Raw genomic sequence first — 18210 nt, 5'->3', positions numbered from 1 at the left:
GGGAAAGGAGTCCAGGAGAGCTGGCTGTATTTTAAAGAAGACTTATTGAGGTTACAGGAACAAACCATCCTGATGTGTGGAAAGGATAGTAAATATGGCAGGTGACCAGCTTGGCTTAACAGTGAAATCTATGCTGATCTTCAACACAAAAAAGAAGCTTACAAGAAATGGAAGATTGGACAAATGACCAGGGAGGAGTATAAAAATATTTGTTCAGGCATGCAGGAGTGAAATCAGAAAGGCCAAATCACTCTTGGAGGTGCAGCTAGCAAGAGATGTCAAGAGTAACAAGAAGGGTTTCTTCAAGTATGTTAGCAACAAGAAGAAAGTCAAGGAAAGTGTGGGCCCCTTACTGAATGAGGGAGGTAACCTCGTGACTGAGGATGTGGAAAAAGCTAATGTATTCAATGCTTTTTTTACCTCTGTCTTCACAAACAAGGTCAGCTCCCAGACTACTGCAGTGGGCAGCATAAGCAGAGGGAGGAGGTGACCAGCCCTAGGTGAAGAAAGAAGTGATTTGGGACTATTTAGAAAAGCTGGATGGGCACAAGTCCATGGGGCTGGATGCACTGCGTCCAAGAGTGCTAAAGAAGTTGGCAGATGTGATTGCAGAGCCATTGGCCATTATCTTTGAAAACTCATGGTGATCGGGGGAGGTCCCAGGTGACTGGAAAAAGGCTAATGTAGTGCCCATCTTTAAAAAAGGGAAGGAGGAGGATCTGGGGAACTACAGGCCAGTCAGCCTCACTTCAGTCCCTGGAAAAATCATGGAGAAGATGCTCAAGGAATCAATTCCAAAGCACATAGAGCAGAGGAAAGTGATCAGGAACAGTCAGCATGGATTCACCAAGGGCAAGTCATGCCTGACTAATCTAATTGCCTTCTATGGATGAGATAACTGGCTCTGTGGATGAGGGGAAAACAGTGGATGTGTTATTCCTTGACTTTAGCAAAGCTTTTGACACGGTCTCCCACAGTATTCTTGCCAGCAAGTTAAAATAGTAAAGGCTGGATGAATGGACTATAAAATGAATAGAAAGCTGGCTAGATGGTCGGGCTCAACGGTTAGCGATCAATGGCTCCATGTCTAGTTGGCAGCCGGTATCAAGCAGAGTCCCCCAAGGTCGGTCCTGGTGCCGGTTTTGTTCAATATCTTCATTCATGATCTGGAGGATGGCGTGGACTGCACCCTCAGCTAGTTTGTAGATGAAACTAAACTGGGAGGAGTGGTAGATATGCTAGATGGTAGGGATAGGATACAGAGGGCCCTAGCAAATTAGAGGATTGGGACAAAAGAAATCTGATGAGGTTAAACAAGGACAAAGTGCAGAGTCCTGCACTTAGGACGGAAGAATCCCATGCACAGCTACAGACTAGGGACCGAATGGCTAGGCAGCAGCTCTCCAGAAAAGGACCTAGGGGTTACACTGGACGAAAAGTTGGATATGAGTCAACAGTGTGCCTTTGTTGCCGAGAAGGCTAATGGCATTTTGGACTGTATTAGTAGGGGCATTGCCAGAAGATCAAGGGATGTGATCATTCCCCTCTATTCGACATTGGTGAGGCCTCATCTGGAGTAGTGTGTCCAGTTTTGGGCCCCACGCTACAAGAAAGATGTTGAAAAATTGGAAAGCGTCCAGCGGAGGGCAACAAAAATGATTAGGGGACTGGAGCACATGACTTATGAGGAGAGGCTGAGGGAACTGGGATTGTTTAGTCTGCAGAAGAGAAGAATGAGGAGGGATTTGATAGCTGCTTTCAACTACCTGAAAGGGGGTTCCAAAGAGGATGGATCTAGACTGCTCTCAGTGATACCAGATGACAGAACAAGGAGTAATGGTCTCAAGTTGCAGCGGGGGAGGTTTAGGTTGGATATTAGGAAAAACTTTTAGGAGGGTGATGAAGCACTGGAATGAGTTACCTAGGGAGGTGGTGGAATCTCCTTCCTTTGAGGTTTTTAAGGTCAGGCTTGACAAAGCCCTAGCTGGGATCATTTAGTTGGGGATTGGTCCTGCTTTGAGCAGGGGGCTGGACTAGATGACCTCCTGAAGTCCCTTCCAACCCTGATATTCTAGGATTCTATGACACAGAAGAGACATCATACGTGTCCTTTTGTTTTGTTATAAAAATTAATTATATCTGTTTTGCTTCAGCCCCAGAGGCAGAAGCATCTGAGTGCATAGATGATAACAGTAATACCGCTTTCCCCTTTTTGGGTACATAAGTCACAAGGGTCACATTTTCCTGGAAACCAAACAAAACTGGAGTGGACAGGTTTTGCCAGTTGGGAAGGAACTGAACAGGAATTTCAGGCTTGTTCTTTCTCATTGTGCCAGCCAAAGTTAGTTTTTTTGGGCAGCAAGTCCAACGCTGGTGAAAAAATTGTCCCTTGTTGCCTCTAAAACTTGTGCCAATTCGTTAACCATGTTTCTTGCCAGATTTCTTGCTGCTGCTACATTCGCCTCTCCGCCAGTGTATATGTTAGCATTTAAAATATACTAAGCTGTGAAGTCACAGCATAGCCAGAATTTACTGCCAGACCTGGCCGATTTTGAAAGCATATAATGCCTGAAAGGACAGCAACCATGGTAAGCCACCAGCTGTTTGTCAATGGACAAAAATCAACTTGCTAGGCAAGTATTTCTTATTTATACACATAGGCAGAGCACATAGTAATACCTATAGTCAAGATTGCTCAAGTATTTCCATTATTAACTCAACAATTTGATTTCTAATTTTCCAATATCTTTACATTTGGTCTACAACTTTCAGTATCCGATGATTTTGAGCAAAACACAATTCACCCATTTTCAAGTACAAAAAGCAAAAAAAAAATCCATTTTAACAAAAACTTTGAATTGTTTTTAGCAGCTCTAGTAGTTTATGGTATGAAGTTTATGGTCTGGAGATAGCTCTTTGACTGGATATATGCTTTTTAGTGGTCCAGTGAAAATCTGTCTGGAAGGACTTAAAATAAACAGCCTGTATGCACATACTTTGAGTTCTGACTTACAATAATGTGGTTTTGTCTAACATTCGCTCAGTGTTTTATTGGCACAACACTGCTAGGCTTATATAACTTGACTGGAATGTCACATTCCATGTACAGGTGCTCCTTCAGAGCCCTGTCTCATTCCATAACAAACTTTGAAGGTGCATATGAATATATTCCACACAGGCCCATTGCTAAAGGCAGACAATATGGGATAATAATGCACACACAACACCCTTGAACATATACCTGCCTAATATTTATTTCTAAGCATAAGCTCCCAAGCCCCCAGTGAATGAACATTAATTACAAAAATTCATCTGTAGTAACATTTCTGTAATGCAGCAAAAGGATAGCGTGTAACCTTGCAATCCCTCATGTTATCTTCACCTGTGCCTCTATTTATCTTTTACAAAAAGCCTAAGTATAAACATTCAGAGTGGAATTTTCAAAAGTGTGGAGTGTTGACCCAACACTGCTCCTGCTGAAGCCAATGATAAACCTATACTGGTTTCCAACTGGAGCCAAGGCTCTGGGAACCCTCTGGCCTTGCGGGGTCCCAGAGCCCAGGCTCCAGCCTGAGCCTGAACATCTACAAAGCAAACGTATAGCCCCACAGCCAAGTCTAGCAATAGGACTAGTACACAGAGTTTTTTCTACAATGTAACAGTAACAACCCTACTTCCAAATGTATTTCCCACAAGAATAAAACAGTATTTTTACCTCTTTTGTACATAACCTCCCACATTCTCTATACTTAAACATTCTGAAGTGTCCTAACAAAAATGTTGCAATCCTGTGCTCACGATTTACACTTAGCATTTAAAGTGCACTGTATGCTCTCTAATACTATACAAACACTAATTGCTACTGTAGTATGTAATATGACAGCATACTGAATATAGATCAAGTTGAAAACAAATTCTAACAGAATTTATATAGCTTATCCTGCATTCAAATGAATATTCTGTCACATAATTACTTATGGAAGCTACTTAATTTAAATATAATCTTGGGAAAGCGATGGGGAGGAAAGGTTGCCGCATACATAGATTGTTTCAAGTTCTGGCTCATGATATGTTCTATGAGACTAGGTCAGTTATAGAATTGGCTGTATAATTTTTTTTTTTTTACAAAAAAAAATTAAAGTTTTCAAAAAAATTTCACAGAACATTTTGGCTTTTTATTAAAAAAAACAAACAAACAAAAAACCATACACAGCTTTCTTACAAGGAATTACAACACCGAATGCAAAATGTACAGTGCTCACTTTGCAAATATTTGTAATAAAAATAATTTACTGTAAAAATGATAAATACAAATAGTATTTTTCAATTCTCCTCATACATGTACCATAATGCAACTCTCTTTATTGGACAAGTACAATTTAAAAATGTAGATTTTTTTTGTTAAAAAACCGATAACTCAAAACCAAAACAATGTAAAAACTTTTGAGCCTACAAGTCCACTCAGTCCTACTTCTTATTTAGCCAATTGATTAAACAAACTTGTCTGTCTTCATTTATGGGAGATAAATGCTGCCCGCTTCTTATTTACAATGTCACCTGAAAGTGAGAACAGGCATTCGCTGGCACTTTTGAAACTGGCATTGCAAGGTATTTAAGTGCCAGATATGCTAAAACATTTGAATGCCCCTTCATGCTTCAGCTACCATTCCAGAGGACATGTTTCCATGCTGATGACACATGTTAAAAAGATAATGTGTTAATTAAATTTTGACTGAACTCCTTGGGGGAGAATTGTATGTCTCGTGCTCTGTTTTACCCGCATTCTGCCCTGTATTTCATATTATAGCAGTCTCGGATGAAGACCCAGCATATATTTGTTTTAAGAATACTTTCACTGCAGATTTGACAAAAACGCAAAGAAGGTACCGATGTGAGATTTCTAAAGATAGCTATAGCACTCAACCCAAGGTTTAAGAATCTGAAGTGCCTTCCAAAATCTGAGAGGGATGAGGTGTGGAGCATGCTTTCAGAAGTCTGAAAAGAGCAACACTCCAATACAGAAACTACAGAACTCGAACCATCAGAAAAGAAAATCAACCTTCTGCTGGTGGCATCTCACTCAGATGATGAAAGTGAACATGTGTCAGTTTATACTGCTTTGGATCATTATCAAGCAGAAACCATCATCAGCATGGATGCATGTCTGGAATGGTGGTTGAAGATGAAGGGACGTATCAATCTTTATGTAAGGGGACTGTTGCCCCCTTACTAACATTCAGTGGGGGTGTTTTGGTTGGCTAGCTCCCAGTACTAAAAGGGGAAGGGTCGATGGGGAATCAGGACCCTGAGACTGACAGTCCCCAGGAACAATGGGGAGAGGCCAATGCTCCAGGTCAGCCTGAATGACAGGGTGGGAAGGCTAATCAAGGAGTCAGGAAGCCAGGGAGGTCCTGTCCTCCATGTGAGCTGGATTTGCCTGGGTCAGACAGAGTGGGGCCGAGCTAAGGAGAAAGCAGTGGCCCAAGCTGAGCTGGGGAGCAGAGCTGTGCCAGATCCAGAGGGACCAGAAAAGCAGCCCAGAGAGAGCAGACCAGACCAGCCTTGGATCGTAACCCTGACAGGGTGGGGGTGACACTGGGAAGAAAGGTCCTACCACTTAGAGCCTGAGAGCATGTGGCCACCACCAGAGCAAGTGTCCAACCCACAGCATCCCTGCAGCACAGCCAGGGCCTGAGAAGAAGGCCTGGGACTTACAAGGAACAAACTGTGAACTGCCCTGACATTCCAGAGACACCGTTTATGATGTTCCCTGCCTCAGAGCGGGTTGATGTTTCCTTTAACCTTTCCCATTTTTCCTTTATTCTTTTTAAAATTAATTGTTGATTAAATAACTTGCATTTGCTTTAAATTGTGTGTAATGGTCAGTAGGTCAGAGAAGTGCCCAATGCAGAGAGAGTACCCCAGAGTGGAGACACTCTAGCCCCTGTCCTAGGTGACCACAGCAAGGTTGGGGGTCGAGCCCCCCAGGAATCTTGGGCCCAGCCTTGTTGGGTTACGAGGATTCTGGCAGACAGGAGAGTGGAAGGGGAGTCCTCAAGGGCTAGGAGGCCACTGGGTAAAGGAAGTGGGAGCGAGGACTCAGACCCTTTCACTAGCCCACTTCACCAGGGTAGTGCAGAAGCCAGAAAAGTTCCCCACAATAGCGGGACTATTCCCCTGCTTACATTTAGCACATCTGGAATGTAAATATCTTGCAACACTGGCTATAACAGTGCCATGCAAACATCTGTTCTCACTTTCAGGTGACAAACAAAAAGCAGACAGCATTATCTCCTGCAAAAATAAACTAACTTGTTTGTCTTAGTGACTGGCTGAACAAGACGTAGGACTGAGCGGACTTGTAGGCTCTAAAGTTTTACATTGTTTTATTTTTGAATGCAGTTTTTTTGTACATAATTCTACATTTGTAAGTTCAACTTTCATGAGAAAGAAATTGCACTACAGTACTTGCATGAGGTGAATTGAAAAATACGATTTCTTTTGGGTTTTTTACAGTGCAAATACTTGTAATCAAAAATACAAATGGAGCATTGTTCACTTTATTCTGCGTTGTAATTGAAATCAATATATTTGAAATTGTAGAAAACATCCAAAATATTTAAATAAATGGTATTCTATTATTGTTTAAGAGTGCGATTAATCATGTGATTAATCGCCATTAATTTTTTTAAAAAATCACTTGAGAGCCCTAACAGCTATATATTTTGTGCATTTGTGCTTCTGTTTGTTTTTCATGCAATGAAACTTCCCCCAGGATTTGAAAGTTGTACATTATTTCCCTCTATTGTTAATTATGCATATTAAGCTCCTCAGCAGACTACTTGGTTTGCTGAGTTTTCACCCGAAATCTCATGCAAATCATAGGTGGTGAGTGAGGGAATCAGCTGTGGATTCTGCAGATGGGGTTAAACTCACACACTGCTCCCCAACTATCTGTACCCTGGCAGAAGCATGACCACAAAACCCGGTGAGCGGAAGCTCAGTTTCCAATTCCCCCATATAAAAATAACCTATGAAAGGGAACACAGGCCCCTTAATGATTAAAAAGTGTACTGCATATGGTACTAATAGATATTTTATACACATTTATATCATTGTAGCACCTAAAACGGTCAAGGTGGAGTACAAAAAACACAGGAAGATATAGCCTTTCCCAAAGGGTTTATAAATTAAAGAAAAAAAAAAACACACTCAAGACAAAACAGAATGTTTATGGTAATGTTCCATACAAATCCAGTTACTTTTTTCCATCACCCCTTTTCCCCAACACCCCTCTCACTCTCCTCCAACTAGCTCTCTATTCCCTCTTCCTCTCCATCCAGCAGCTCCTTTGTATCCTCCCTTCCACCGTGCCCACCCTACAGTACATATTCAAGCACAATTTGAGAACCTGGAGCTGGGGAAAGAAGGGAAAACTCAGCCAGTGAGAGGGTGACCAAGTTATTGAAAGTATCTGAAAGTACGGCCACCCTCCCCAGGACCAAAGTTTCACATAGCCTCAGCCACCCCACTATCACCAGTAGGCGATCCGCTTTCTATCTTCCCTACCCTTCAAAGATTCGGATTTTCCTTCTTCAGCTAGGGTTTCCTGTAGGCAAGGGCCTAGTACATACCATTATTTCATGATATGCAATATTATTACTGCTTATTAGTTGTACCATGGTAGTGCCTAGAGACCCCATTGTACTAGGCACATTTCTAATACATAGTAAGACTAAACTTTTCAAGGCAAGGACAATTTAAATAGCTAAGACAGACACAGGGAAGCACAGACAGCTTGCCCAAGATCACACACAGTCAGTGCTAAGAATCAAGGATACAACTCAGGTCCCCTGTATGTTCTTTGGTAATAACTTTATATTTGCAGTTTAAAAGGATATTAACAGAACCGTCTAAAACCAATATGAATCTTACCAATAATTGATATAGGCTTTCTGGCAAAACGTAGTCTTCCCTTAAAACCAACATATTTACTTCTGCAACCAGCAGACCATAGCCGCACCAAATATTCAGCACCAAAAAACACCACCAGAACAATTTCCTGTTGGAATTAAAAGGAAAAAAGATGCGATTAACGTTAAAAATTAACCCACAATTTGCATTTTCCATTTCTCTCCTGTGACTTGTTAAGCCAACTCCTGAAAACCAAAAACAAATAGTAACAAGATTGTGTTTTATTTATTTTTCAAAGGGCAAATTTTAAAAAATGGAGTATACTGCCAGCAAACTATTTGTGGAGTAAGGTACTAGTGAGCATAAATAAGTTGTTTAAATAGAAAACTCAGAGCTAAGATTTCAGAGTAGCAGCCGTGTTAGTCTGTATCCGCAAAAAGAAAAGGAGTACTTGTGACACCTTAGAAACAAACAAATTTATTTGAGCATAAGCTTTCATGAACTCACAAAAGCTTATGCTCAAATAAATTTGTTAGTCTCTAAGGTGCCACAAGTACTCCTTTTCTTTTTTCAGAGCTAAGGATTATTCTCCTAATCTCTCTAGGCAACACCATAGCAGTGTCCTCTAAGGGAAGTCACAGTAAGTTTCTTCCTCTGTTTAGTTACTGCTCCTAAAAGTTGAAAATAGAGGGATGAAAAATGGAAAACAGATTTATTCATAAGATTAGCAAAAATATGAGCTAAGAAACATAAGAATTTTGAAGACAAGGGGTGGACGACATGAACGTAACAGAAGCCCAGACATTAACTTTGGTATACACGGGAAAATCGAGTACATCCAAAATGTATTAGTAATCTAAGCTTATTATTTCTTATCTACATTTACTCTATGTTTCATGAAAATACTGACATGCTAGCTTGTAATCAAAAATTAGTTCACCCAGGAAAGAACCAGTGGGGAATTATTTCTGTGCTTTGGGACAAAAGTAGATTTGGTGAGGACTACAATTTAAATTTAGGTTACTGAAGAGTTATTTGCTTCTTTCTTGCTTTCCTTTACCATGTCAGTGCTTTAGGACAACTAGAACACAAATTGCCAGGATGCCTTCCAGCTGAAATTGTACCCTGTTGACTCAAATATACATTTACTATACAACTTCCTGTTCCAGAATGAGCTTTGGAAAATAATATTTACATTTTCACTAAAATATGTCTGCAATCCATTTTAGGAATTGTAAGGTACCAATACACTTACATCACATCACAATTTTCATTACATACTGATAGCTAGCTATCTGTCCTGGTACTTGGTGCTCTGAATGGCACAGTAAAGATCAAAGCATTTTGAGACTAGGCATGAAAGAATTTACTTCAGATAAAGTATTAACCGAACTAATACTCAATCTCCAACCCAACTTTAGGTGTTGGACACAGCTAGGTTACCATGCCTCCCTCACTTCCTGGCTTTGGCTAGAATGAAAAGCAACAGGAGCAAACACAAGAAATCTTTCTGCTGTTCTCATGTTATTTCTATCCTACCTAAAAAGCAAGGATTAGTAGAAATCTGACAAAATGTGCAGTACAATTTGCTGACAAAGAAGGCTGAGAGATAACATTCAAAATTATGATGCTGACATGTTTTATTCAAGACAATGTTCTCCAAAATATTATATGAAGTGTTCTCCTGGTCTTCCATAAAGAATCAATTACTCCTTTTAAGTATGGTACTCTTGGTTCTAATCACAGGTCAATAAAAGCAAAGAATCGCCAGTTCTTTAAGGAATGTGATTCTGAAATTTAAGGGAACTTGAAAAATTCTGCTTACGAGTCAAGTTTTCTTTTAAAAAAACAAACAAACTTAACTAATGTTCACACACACAGACAGTGCTCTACATGCATACAAAAATGCAGAATCAGAGTTTACAAACTTGAAACCTTTTAGAATAATAAATTGTCCAATTCTCCCGTCAACTCACTTGCATTTAATTACACATTCACTGAAATGAACATGATCTGTTTTGTTAATAGATTCACGGATTCCAAGGTTAGAAGGAACTATAGTGATCATCTAGTCCAGGGGTCTCCAAACTACGGCTCGCAGGCCAGATCCATCCTGGGGCTTCCATTTGTCCAGCCCTCCAACCAACAGGGGAAAAGGAAACAGCTGAGTAGGCATGCCGAGCAGGCAGGGGGAGGGACAGCCGGTAGCAGCTCACCTGGGTGGGGGAGGGGGTGGTAGCTCCGCTGAGCTGTGCGGAGGGGTGAGTGCCCCCGGGAGCCAGTGTCCCCCCAAAAAGGGAGCCAACTTAGGGGAGAGTTGCTGCTGCAGCCAAGCAGGCACAGACCCCTGCCTTAGAGTAAAAATACAAGTCAGATGCTTAATTACATCTCCAATAAATGCAGTAAAGAAGATGGAAATTAACAATTTCGTAATGGTTAAATTTTAACTACAGCATTAATAGAACCAAACAGTGCCAACCAACAACGGGAACCTGGAGCTTCTCTTACCAAAGTACAGCCAAACTTTCAATCCTTTGTCATTTTCTTCAGCAGAACAGGCATGCCTAGCAGACACAGGGAGAAGGGAGCAGGCATAGGGCAGAGCAGACCCAAAAAGGGGAGCCAACTTACAGTACCTGCATCGATTAACTTTTATACCCGATTTAGAATTTAATGGAATACTGACACAGTAGAGTAGTGGGTTGGGTTTTTTGGGGGTTTTTTTTGGTTTTTTTTTTAAACAATTTTGCATATATTTAATTTCTTTCACAGCTGCTTCGGCCCACGAAGCCCTTTCAAAAATTTAATATGGCCCTTGTCTCAAAGTTTGGAGACCCCTGATCTAGTCCGACATCCTGTCTAACACAAGCCATAGAACTTCCCCAAAATAATTCCTAGGGCATATCTTTTAGAAAAACAGCCAGCCAATCTTGATTTAAAAACCATCTGTGATGGAGAATCCACCATGACCTTTGGTAAATTATTCCAATTATTAATTACTCACTTTAGAATTGATGCCATATTTTCAGTCTGGATTTGTCTAGCTTCAACTTGCATTCATTGAATCGTGTTATATCTTTCTTTGCTAGTTTGAAGAGTGTATCAAATATTTGTTCCCCACGTACTCAGAGATTAATCAAGTCACCCATAATCTTCTCTTTGATAAACTAAATAGATCCATGGAACTCAGTCTATCACTATGAAGCATGTTTTCTAATCCTTCAATTATGGTCATGGTTCTTCACTGAACTATCTCCAATTTATCATCATCATTTCTTTTTCAGAGTCACAGCTTCCCAGTATAGTATGGTCTATATTCTTTGTTCCTAGATGTATATATTTACATTTAGCCATATTAAAAACATATATTGTTTGCTTCTACCCATTTACCAAGGCATCTACACCACTTTGTATTTGTCACCTGTTCTCTTCATTATTTACCACTCTCCCAATTTTTGTCATTTACAAATTTTCAGTGATGATTTTATGTTTTCTTCCAAGTATTTAATAAAAAAAAATGTTAACTAGTTTAGGGTCAAGAACCCGTCCCTGTGAGACCCCACTAGAATCAGGAAATTTCCCAGTTCCTCAACTACATGTTGAGACCTATCAATCAATTAGCCAGCTTTTAATCCATTGGCTGTGTGCCATTTTATAACTTTTTAGGTTTTTTTCTTCAAAAATATCATGGAGTACCAACTCAAGTTTTGCATTTGAGGTGTTACTTTTACATTACATGTCAGCTAGCATCACATGCTAGAATGCCCACTATTACTAAATAGTAAAGAGCAATAGGATAACCACTGTGTTAAAGCACGTGAATCTTGGCAACCTTTCTTCAAGCAAAGAGGGCTGAATACAGATTCTTGCAGAGCCTACCAATGCTATCCCTACCACCAGTCAGACGTGTTCTCTTGAGTATAATGGGAATGCATCCTACTTCTCTAACTCCACAGGCCGAGCTGGTGGGGTAGTAGTAGCAGACTCAACTGGGAGAGCATTTGGGAACAGCCTCATTCCCCATCTTCACACCTGGAATGGGATTTATCTCTCTGAACAACACCTATTCATCCTTAGAATTCCACATAATCCAAGTATTTTAGAGGATGAAAGGTGAGTAAAAGCGGGATTATGCAAGCCTACTAATTACGATTGAGTTGTTCACTTTGTAATCAGTATGTCTCTTCCCTCCCAACCCCATGAAAATGTAGGCTTTTCTGACTCAGACTTAAAAGATATGATTAACACCAATGGAAGAATTATTGACAGGAACAGTGAGGTAGAATTGCTGTGTCCAGTTACACTAAGTATTTGCTAGCATAGAAAATACTATGCACAAGAGAAATGCTGAGGAAACAAAGGACTTACAGTTTTTCCCTGATGGGAAAAATGGGCAATATCACCATGCAGGCCTTTTACTGGGAAACAGAGCATATATCTAACAAAGCAAGAACTCCTAAGGACAGATCCCTCAAAACTGATCAATTAATCTCTGTCCTCTCCTTTATCTTACTACTTCATTGTTTGTATGCGATTAATTTGCTAATTCAAACAGAACGGGGTTCTCAAATTTGCTAGACGAGATAATGGAAGTTTGACAGCTCTTTACTCACTTTCACTTTCAAGAACTGAGAGAATCATCAGAATTTGCATTAGCCTTGTACTGTCTGCTTAATTACTGCTCTCTGCTGATGTCAGTATCAACACTTACAATAACTACAAATCTGTCTCATTTTGTTTTGGAAACCAAATTATAGTATGTCTAGACACTTTCTCAAGACAAAGGACGTTCTAATTAATTGTATCTGAAAGAGACAGTTTTCTAAATTCTCTAAATAATTCTCTATTGTGTCAAGTACCCCCAGAAAAAAAAATCAAAATACATTAAAAACATTCAAGCTTTAAACACTATGAAACTGTATACAACATATTTAAAAGATTGTGAACATGCTGATATGAGGATAGACTGAAAGGGAAAGACAAGGCAAATAGCTTCCAACAGTTTACAGTCCAAAACTCAGTCAAATTAGAATCTTTTGGAGAAAGGTCACCAACTTTTATGATGTACTAGGTTTGACTGTCATATTTGGTCATAGATGATCTAGCAGACGACTCCTTGCAGCAGTAAGTAAGATGTACATCATGTAAATGAAGGCATGTAAATGAAATTTATAGCTCAGAATTCACAATACCTCCCAATATGGTTAAAGATACATCAGAGAAGCAGCTGAAGGGAATGAATGCAGCTGAAGTGATTAAAGTGCACACATGAAAAAGGCAAGTATTTTCTCAGCTGCAGCTGTGTTTTAGGTGGAGAGCATACACAATGATCTCTTCACTCTTTTTACTGGCATATTTAGGTGCTCGGGTAAAAGGAGGAAGCAGGATGGCTAAATGAATAGCGTGCTCATGAAGATTCAATCAAGGAATGTCAGCTCAAAACAATGAAGCCTCAGAAGCAAGCATAGTGGTTTAATAGTCCCAATGTTTGCACACGTGTGCTTATGTCCGAAATTTAATCTGATAACCTGACTTCAAGGTTTTCTCTTCCTTAGAGTTGAAAATGTCAGGTTAACAACCTGCTTCATTTAAATGACTATTCAAAAGGCATGAAAGTCAACCAGCACTGAGCATGTGCACTTCTCATTCTAAATCTCACTGTTATAAACAATAGAGATTAAATCTGAAACTAGCTGGCTGAAAATTTGCATCACATGGAAGAAAGCCATGCAGATTTTCTGTACCTCCTATACTATCAGCTCATTTTGCTTTGAACAACATTTGTTTGTTATACATATGATTGATATGCTTAATAGAAAAGATTGACAGTCTACATTTAACAAATCCATTACAAAGAAACAGCACTGACTAAATATTTTAGAGCACTTGTGACATATCCAGAATTTGCCGATGTCACACCAGGAGTACTTGTCTGGTCCTCTAGTTTATCAACACATTCTATTTACTACAGAAGATGGAATTTTAATCATCTGGCTAATGAGGGAAGTGACAACTCTATACTCTGCTCCACTATCTAGATATGTTGCCATTGAAGTCTGGAATTCATCTGTCAGGGTGTTGCATAGAAAGTTTTAGCTCCTTAAACACACTTAGGTGGATGAGACATTGTCTAGAGTACAGCTGAATACATTCTGATCTACTGTGAATATAGCAGTACTTAAAACACAACAAGGACTGTAAGATGCACTGAAAAGCAACCTTAAAATCCAACTTGAAAGAAACCACGAATTTGGTTAAGATAGTTATTGCCAGGACACAGAAGTCCTTTATTTATTCATAGACCCAGGCAGCGATGCAAAATTCCTCAAGTTAACCCACCTACATGCCTCAATCCTGACCTGGGGGGAGGCTACCTCTAGCTGGAAGGAAAAGAGTATAGTCTTGCTTTTCAATGGCATCTATCCAAAGTGAATACCACCTTCCGAATTATAAATCATATACTCTTTCTTAATCTCTCAATTTGAGAGGCTCAGAGCAGTGTGGGTTTCAGTTTTTTCTGCTCCCCCCCCACCTCTCATTCCCAACTAATTAAAAAAAAAACAATCCCCTGGGCCAAATCTTGAGGTCTTAAAGCAAGCAAACTCCCTCTGATCTGAATGGGAGTTAACTAGAGTAGGAATCTGAGAAAGAATAGCATGATTTGGTCCTTTGTTAATAACTCCCCTAGTAACATTTTCTATTTCACAGTGGTTGTTTTCTGTTTGAGTGAATTGTAGAACACATTGCAATTATCCTACAGAATAAATTCTGTTCTGTACTAAATCCATGTGTTTGATGACCATTCCATGTCCATTAAGGCAGTGGCTGCTAAACAACCAACATAGGGCAAGACTTGAGTTAGTGGACTGGATCCACCAAAGCTGAGAGGAACTTGCTGTATCATATTTTCCCAAGTTGTAGGATGCATTAAAAAAATCTATTTTAAGGTCTATTTTCTAATACTCTCCTAAAAGGCCCACATAAAATGCAACCATACAGATCCAAGAACAAGCTGTCTGGTGATTTTTTCCTGCCTACACCACAAAAGTTGTAGTGAAAGTTAAAAATAAGTTAAGATGATAATAGAAGCACTTTGTATTTTATTTAGATTTATCCTGCATAAAGAGTGCAAACATACCTTGTATGCAAATAGGGTCTCTTCTCCAGCATAAAAAAAATTACATGTTTTTCCTGTAGGCAGGTTCATCTGTCCATTTCTAAAAGGCATGGACACCTAATTAACACCTTACGCAAGTGAAAATCCCTTCAAAAAGTAGCACTCCAGATTATGAAAGTTATCCTATACGTCTTACTCTGGCAAAACTGTCACTGTTCCCTCAGTAAGGGCTGCAGGATGAGGCCCCATGAATTCAGTGTGCTAGACAACCCACTTCTCTCTATTGCATGCACCATGCCCTGGGGTCAGATAATGTAGCAAGGCATTGATTTGGAGAGACATTGACGAAAACAGAATATTAAAACACACCAACTTCTACTTTTTGGAATTTATTCCTGGAAAAAGCTACATTAAGAACATTCAGATTGCACCATTAAGCAAACAGAACTCAGGAAGCAACAAACGAAAGGTTGCACTTGACCTCACTAGCACAGATTCATAATGATAGTCTTGAATGACATGGTTATATAGCTGAAGTCATGCAAGTGGGTGAGGATCGCTGAGAAAAAGGGAGAAAAGGCCGAGATAAATATACACAGAGTAGTGCTCAGTACTGGAGAATGCTGCATCATATGAATCTAACTGGAGAAAAGCTGTATGAAATCAATGATTTAAAGAAAAATATCATAAAATATAAAATCTGTCATGTGGAACTACTGCAGCAGACATCATGGTTCCACACTCCTCAAACTGTCCACAGCAGGGAGCCCACCTCTGCAAACCTTAGAATGATGTTGCCTTTGAAGCTCTGAGGCCTCAAGTTATATACTGGCTTTAGCAAAATTTAGACAAACTCTTTGAATAAAATGTCTATCATATAAACTTAGACATGACACAAGGAAAGAATAGAAACAAAACAGTGAAAATGAGGTGGGTGGTCATGGAAAAGGTAGTTTTAGAGCTTTGAAAATAAAATTAAGACTGTTCAGTTTCTTATGCACCCTTCCTCATTATTTCACTTATATACTGTTATAGATTTTGGATGCTGCTATGAGACTAAGTTTACTATTTTGAACTATTCTTTATGGTTGTAGCATTGGGTGGCAATGGATAGGGGAAAAAGGTGAGAGGAGAAGCTGAAGCACAACAGATGAAGAGGGAATGATAAGAAAATTTGGAGAGGCGGGAATGGTTAAAAGGCTGATGGAAGAGGTTGGAAGTAAGTCAGCAAACCAAGATGGCATGGTGAAAGGCAACCAAAATTTGACATGACTGGCAACCATGAATGAAGAAGATCAAAAGGTGGAATCATCAATTAGATGTTTAAAACATAATCAAACAAAACAAGACCATTGTGTATAATAAGAAAAAAGTCAAACAATGAGTTACTGTCTATACAACTAAAATTATATAAGCATCTAGTATCCAAGTGACAAGAGAACACAATGCCAGGAAGGCTGAGCCAAGTGAACATCATGAGACTATATATTTATCCCTTCAGATACTGTGGTGATGAGCACCATTAAGTATCTGAGTGACTCAAAATCTCTGATGTATTTATTCTCATAGTGAGGTAGTGAAATACTATTATCCCCAATATACAAATGGTAAACAGGCACAGAGCGGCTAAATGACTTGTCAAGGATCACACAGTCTGCGGCAGAGCAGAAAATTGAACTCAGCTTTCCCACAGCCCAAAGTAGCACCCTAGCCATGGGATGATCCTTCCTCTGTAGATGCAGGAGACCGTTGTGTGATGCTGCCGCTGCTCTTCAGTGAAGAGCCTCCAGGGGAGCACAGGACTTCTAAAGACTGCCTCCAGTAGGCAAAGTTGACAGCAGTGATGGGCATTATCTGGATAGTATCTGGACATCTTCCACATAAAAAGGATTTCATGGACACTCTGGCTTGTAAGTTTTTACTTATCAAAAGCAACAGAGCCAGAGTGTCCATGAAATCCACATTGCTATAGCTAATCAAGTTTATGTGGATGATGCTCAGACACTACAGGGATGAGCAGGAGTACAATACTCTAAGACAGACAAAAATGGTTAATTTTTTTTAAACTTTCCTAAAAATAGACATTAACCTTTAGGTTGAAAACAAACAGTAAATCTAAGTTTGAAAAAAAGAGTTATTACAGAGTAACATAGGGGTAAAATATGAACATCTCTCAAGCATGAATAGAGGGGTCTGCCCACTCCAAAGCACCCAATAAAAGTTGTTTACAAACATTTGGAAGTTAGGTCGTAGGGCCCAGCTTAGAATATGAATATAGAAATTATTTCTAAGTCCAGCTGCCCATTTCAAACTAGAATGTATGCTATCAGTGAAGACCAAATTGTATTTCCTATCCCCACTTTAATTGAAACCACTATAGCATTAAACAGATGATGGCATATTACTAAAATTCTTTTTTTTTTAATTGAACAAATACACCTGTGAATGCAAATATTATTTATCTATCTCCTCTGAGCCAACAATTTTTTTTTATTCAAAGAGTTCAATGTCAAGATGTTAAAATACCTTTCACCTCAAGCTAATATATGAATTGATGCATTTGCTTGTGTCAGAATACTGTATTTGTATTCAAAAAAAGAATTTATTCACATAAAACTATTCTTTGAAACAATAAATATATAAATACTTGTTAAACAGCACGATTTTTGTATTTGCCCCTCTCCAGCAACACGAAAGGAAACTAGATATTCCTTTATTACATCAGGGGGGTTTTAAATGATGATGCATGTTCATTGTAAACAACAATGGTGACCTCTTCTGGTAGAAATATATATGAAAATAGACCTTTGGTTTCCGGCAGCCAAAGCATTCAGTAGATTAACACTCAGAGGGTGATTGTTTGGAAATTAAACTGGGTCCATTTAACAGCTTATATTTGTATAATATCACATCCATAAGGATCTCAATGCAATTTACATATTTACAGTTTACACAATATATTAGAATACACAGAGATCTCTCCACTCCCCTCTTCTTTCTCTGCCCTTCAAATGAAATACGGAGGTAGTTTATTACATAATAACCCTACACAGAGGAAATGAATGCAGATGAAAATGAAAGGGGGTTGGATGGATGGTATTAAGCATCCCATACTCAAAAAGAATAAAACATGTATTTTCATTGTAGAGCACTTATTTCCAATTAAGGAAAAAAACAAA

At 39.3% G+C, this 18210-nt stretch overlaps 1 protein-coding gene across 1 annotated transcript in view; it reads right to left on the bottom strand.

Moving 5' to 3' along the window:
- The window catches only part of LOC119855632 (potassium voltage-gated channel subfamily KQT member 1-like), a 765296-nt gene that overhangs the window by 668694 nt on the left and 78392 nt on the right, over positions 1-18210 (bottom strand). The window contains exon 3 of the mRNA XM_043515017.1: positions 7936-8062. Within this exon, the coding sequence (XP_043370952.1) occupies positions 7936-8062 (127 nt within the window). The remainder of the gene's footprint in view (positions 1-7935; positions 8063-18210) is intronic.

This window comes from Dermochelys coriacea, chromosome 1 (assembly GCF_009764565.3).
Source record: "Dermochelys coriacea isolate rDerCor1 chromosome 1, rDerCor1.pri.v4, whole genome shotgun sequence".
In the NCBI taxonomy this organism is placed as follows: Eukaryota; Metazoa; Chordata; order Testudines; family Dermochelyidae; genus Dermochelys; species Dermochelys coriacea.
The sequence above is the reverse complement of the archived record's forward strand: the minus strand, read 5'-3'. Positions and strand labels throughout refer to the sequence as shown.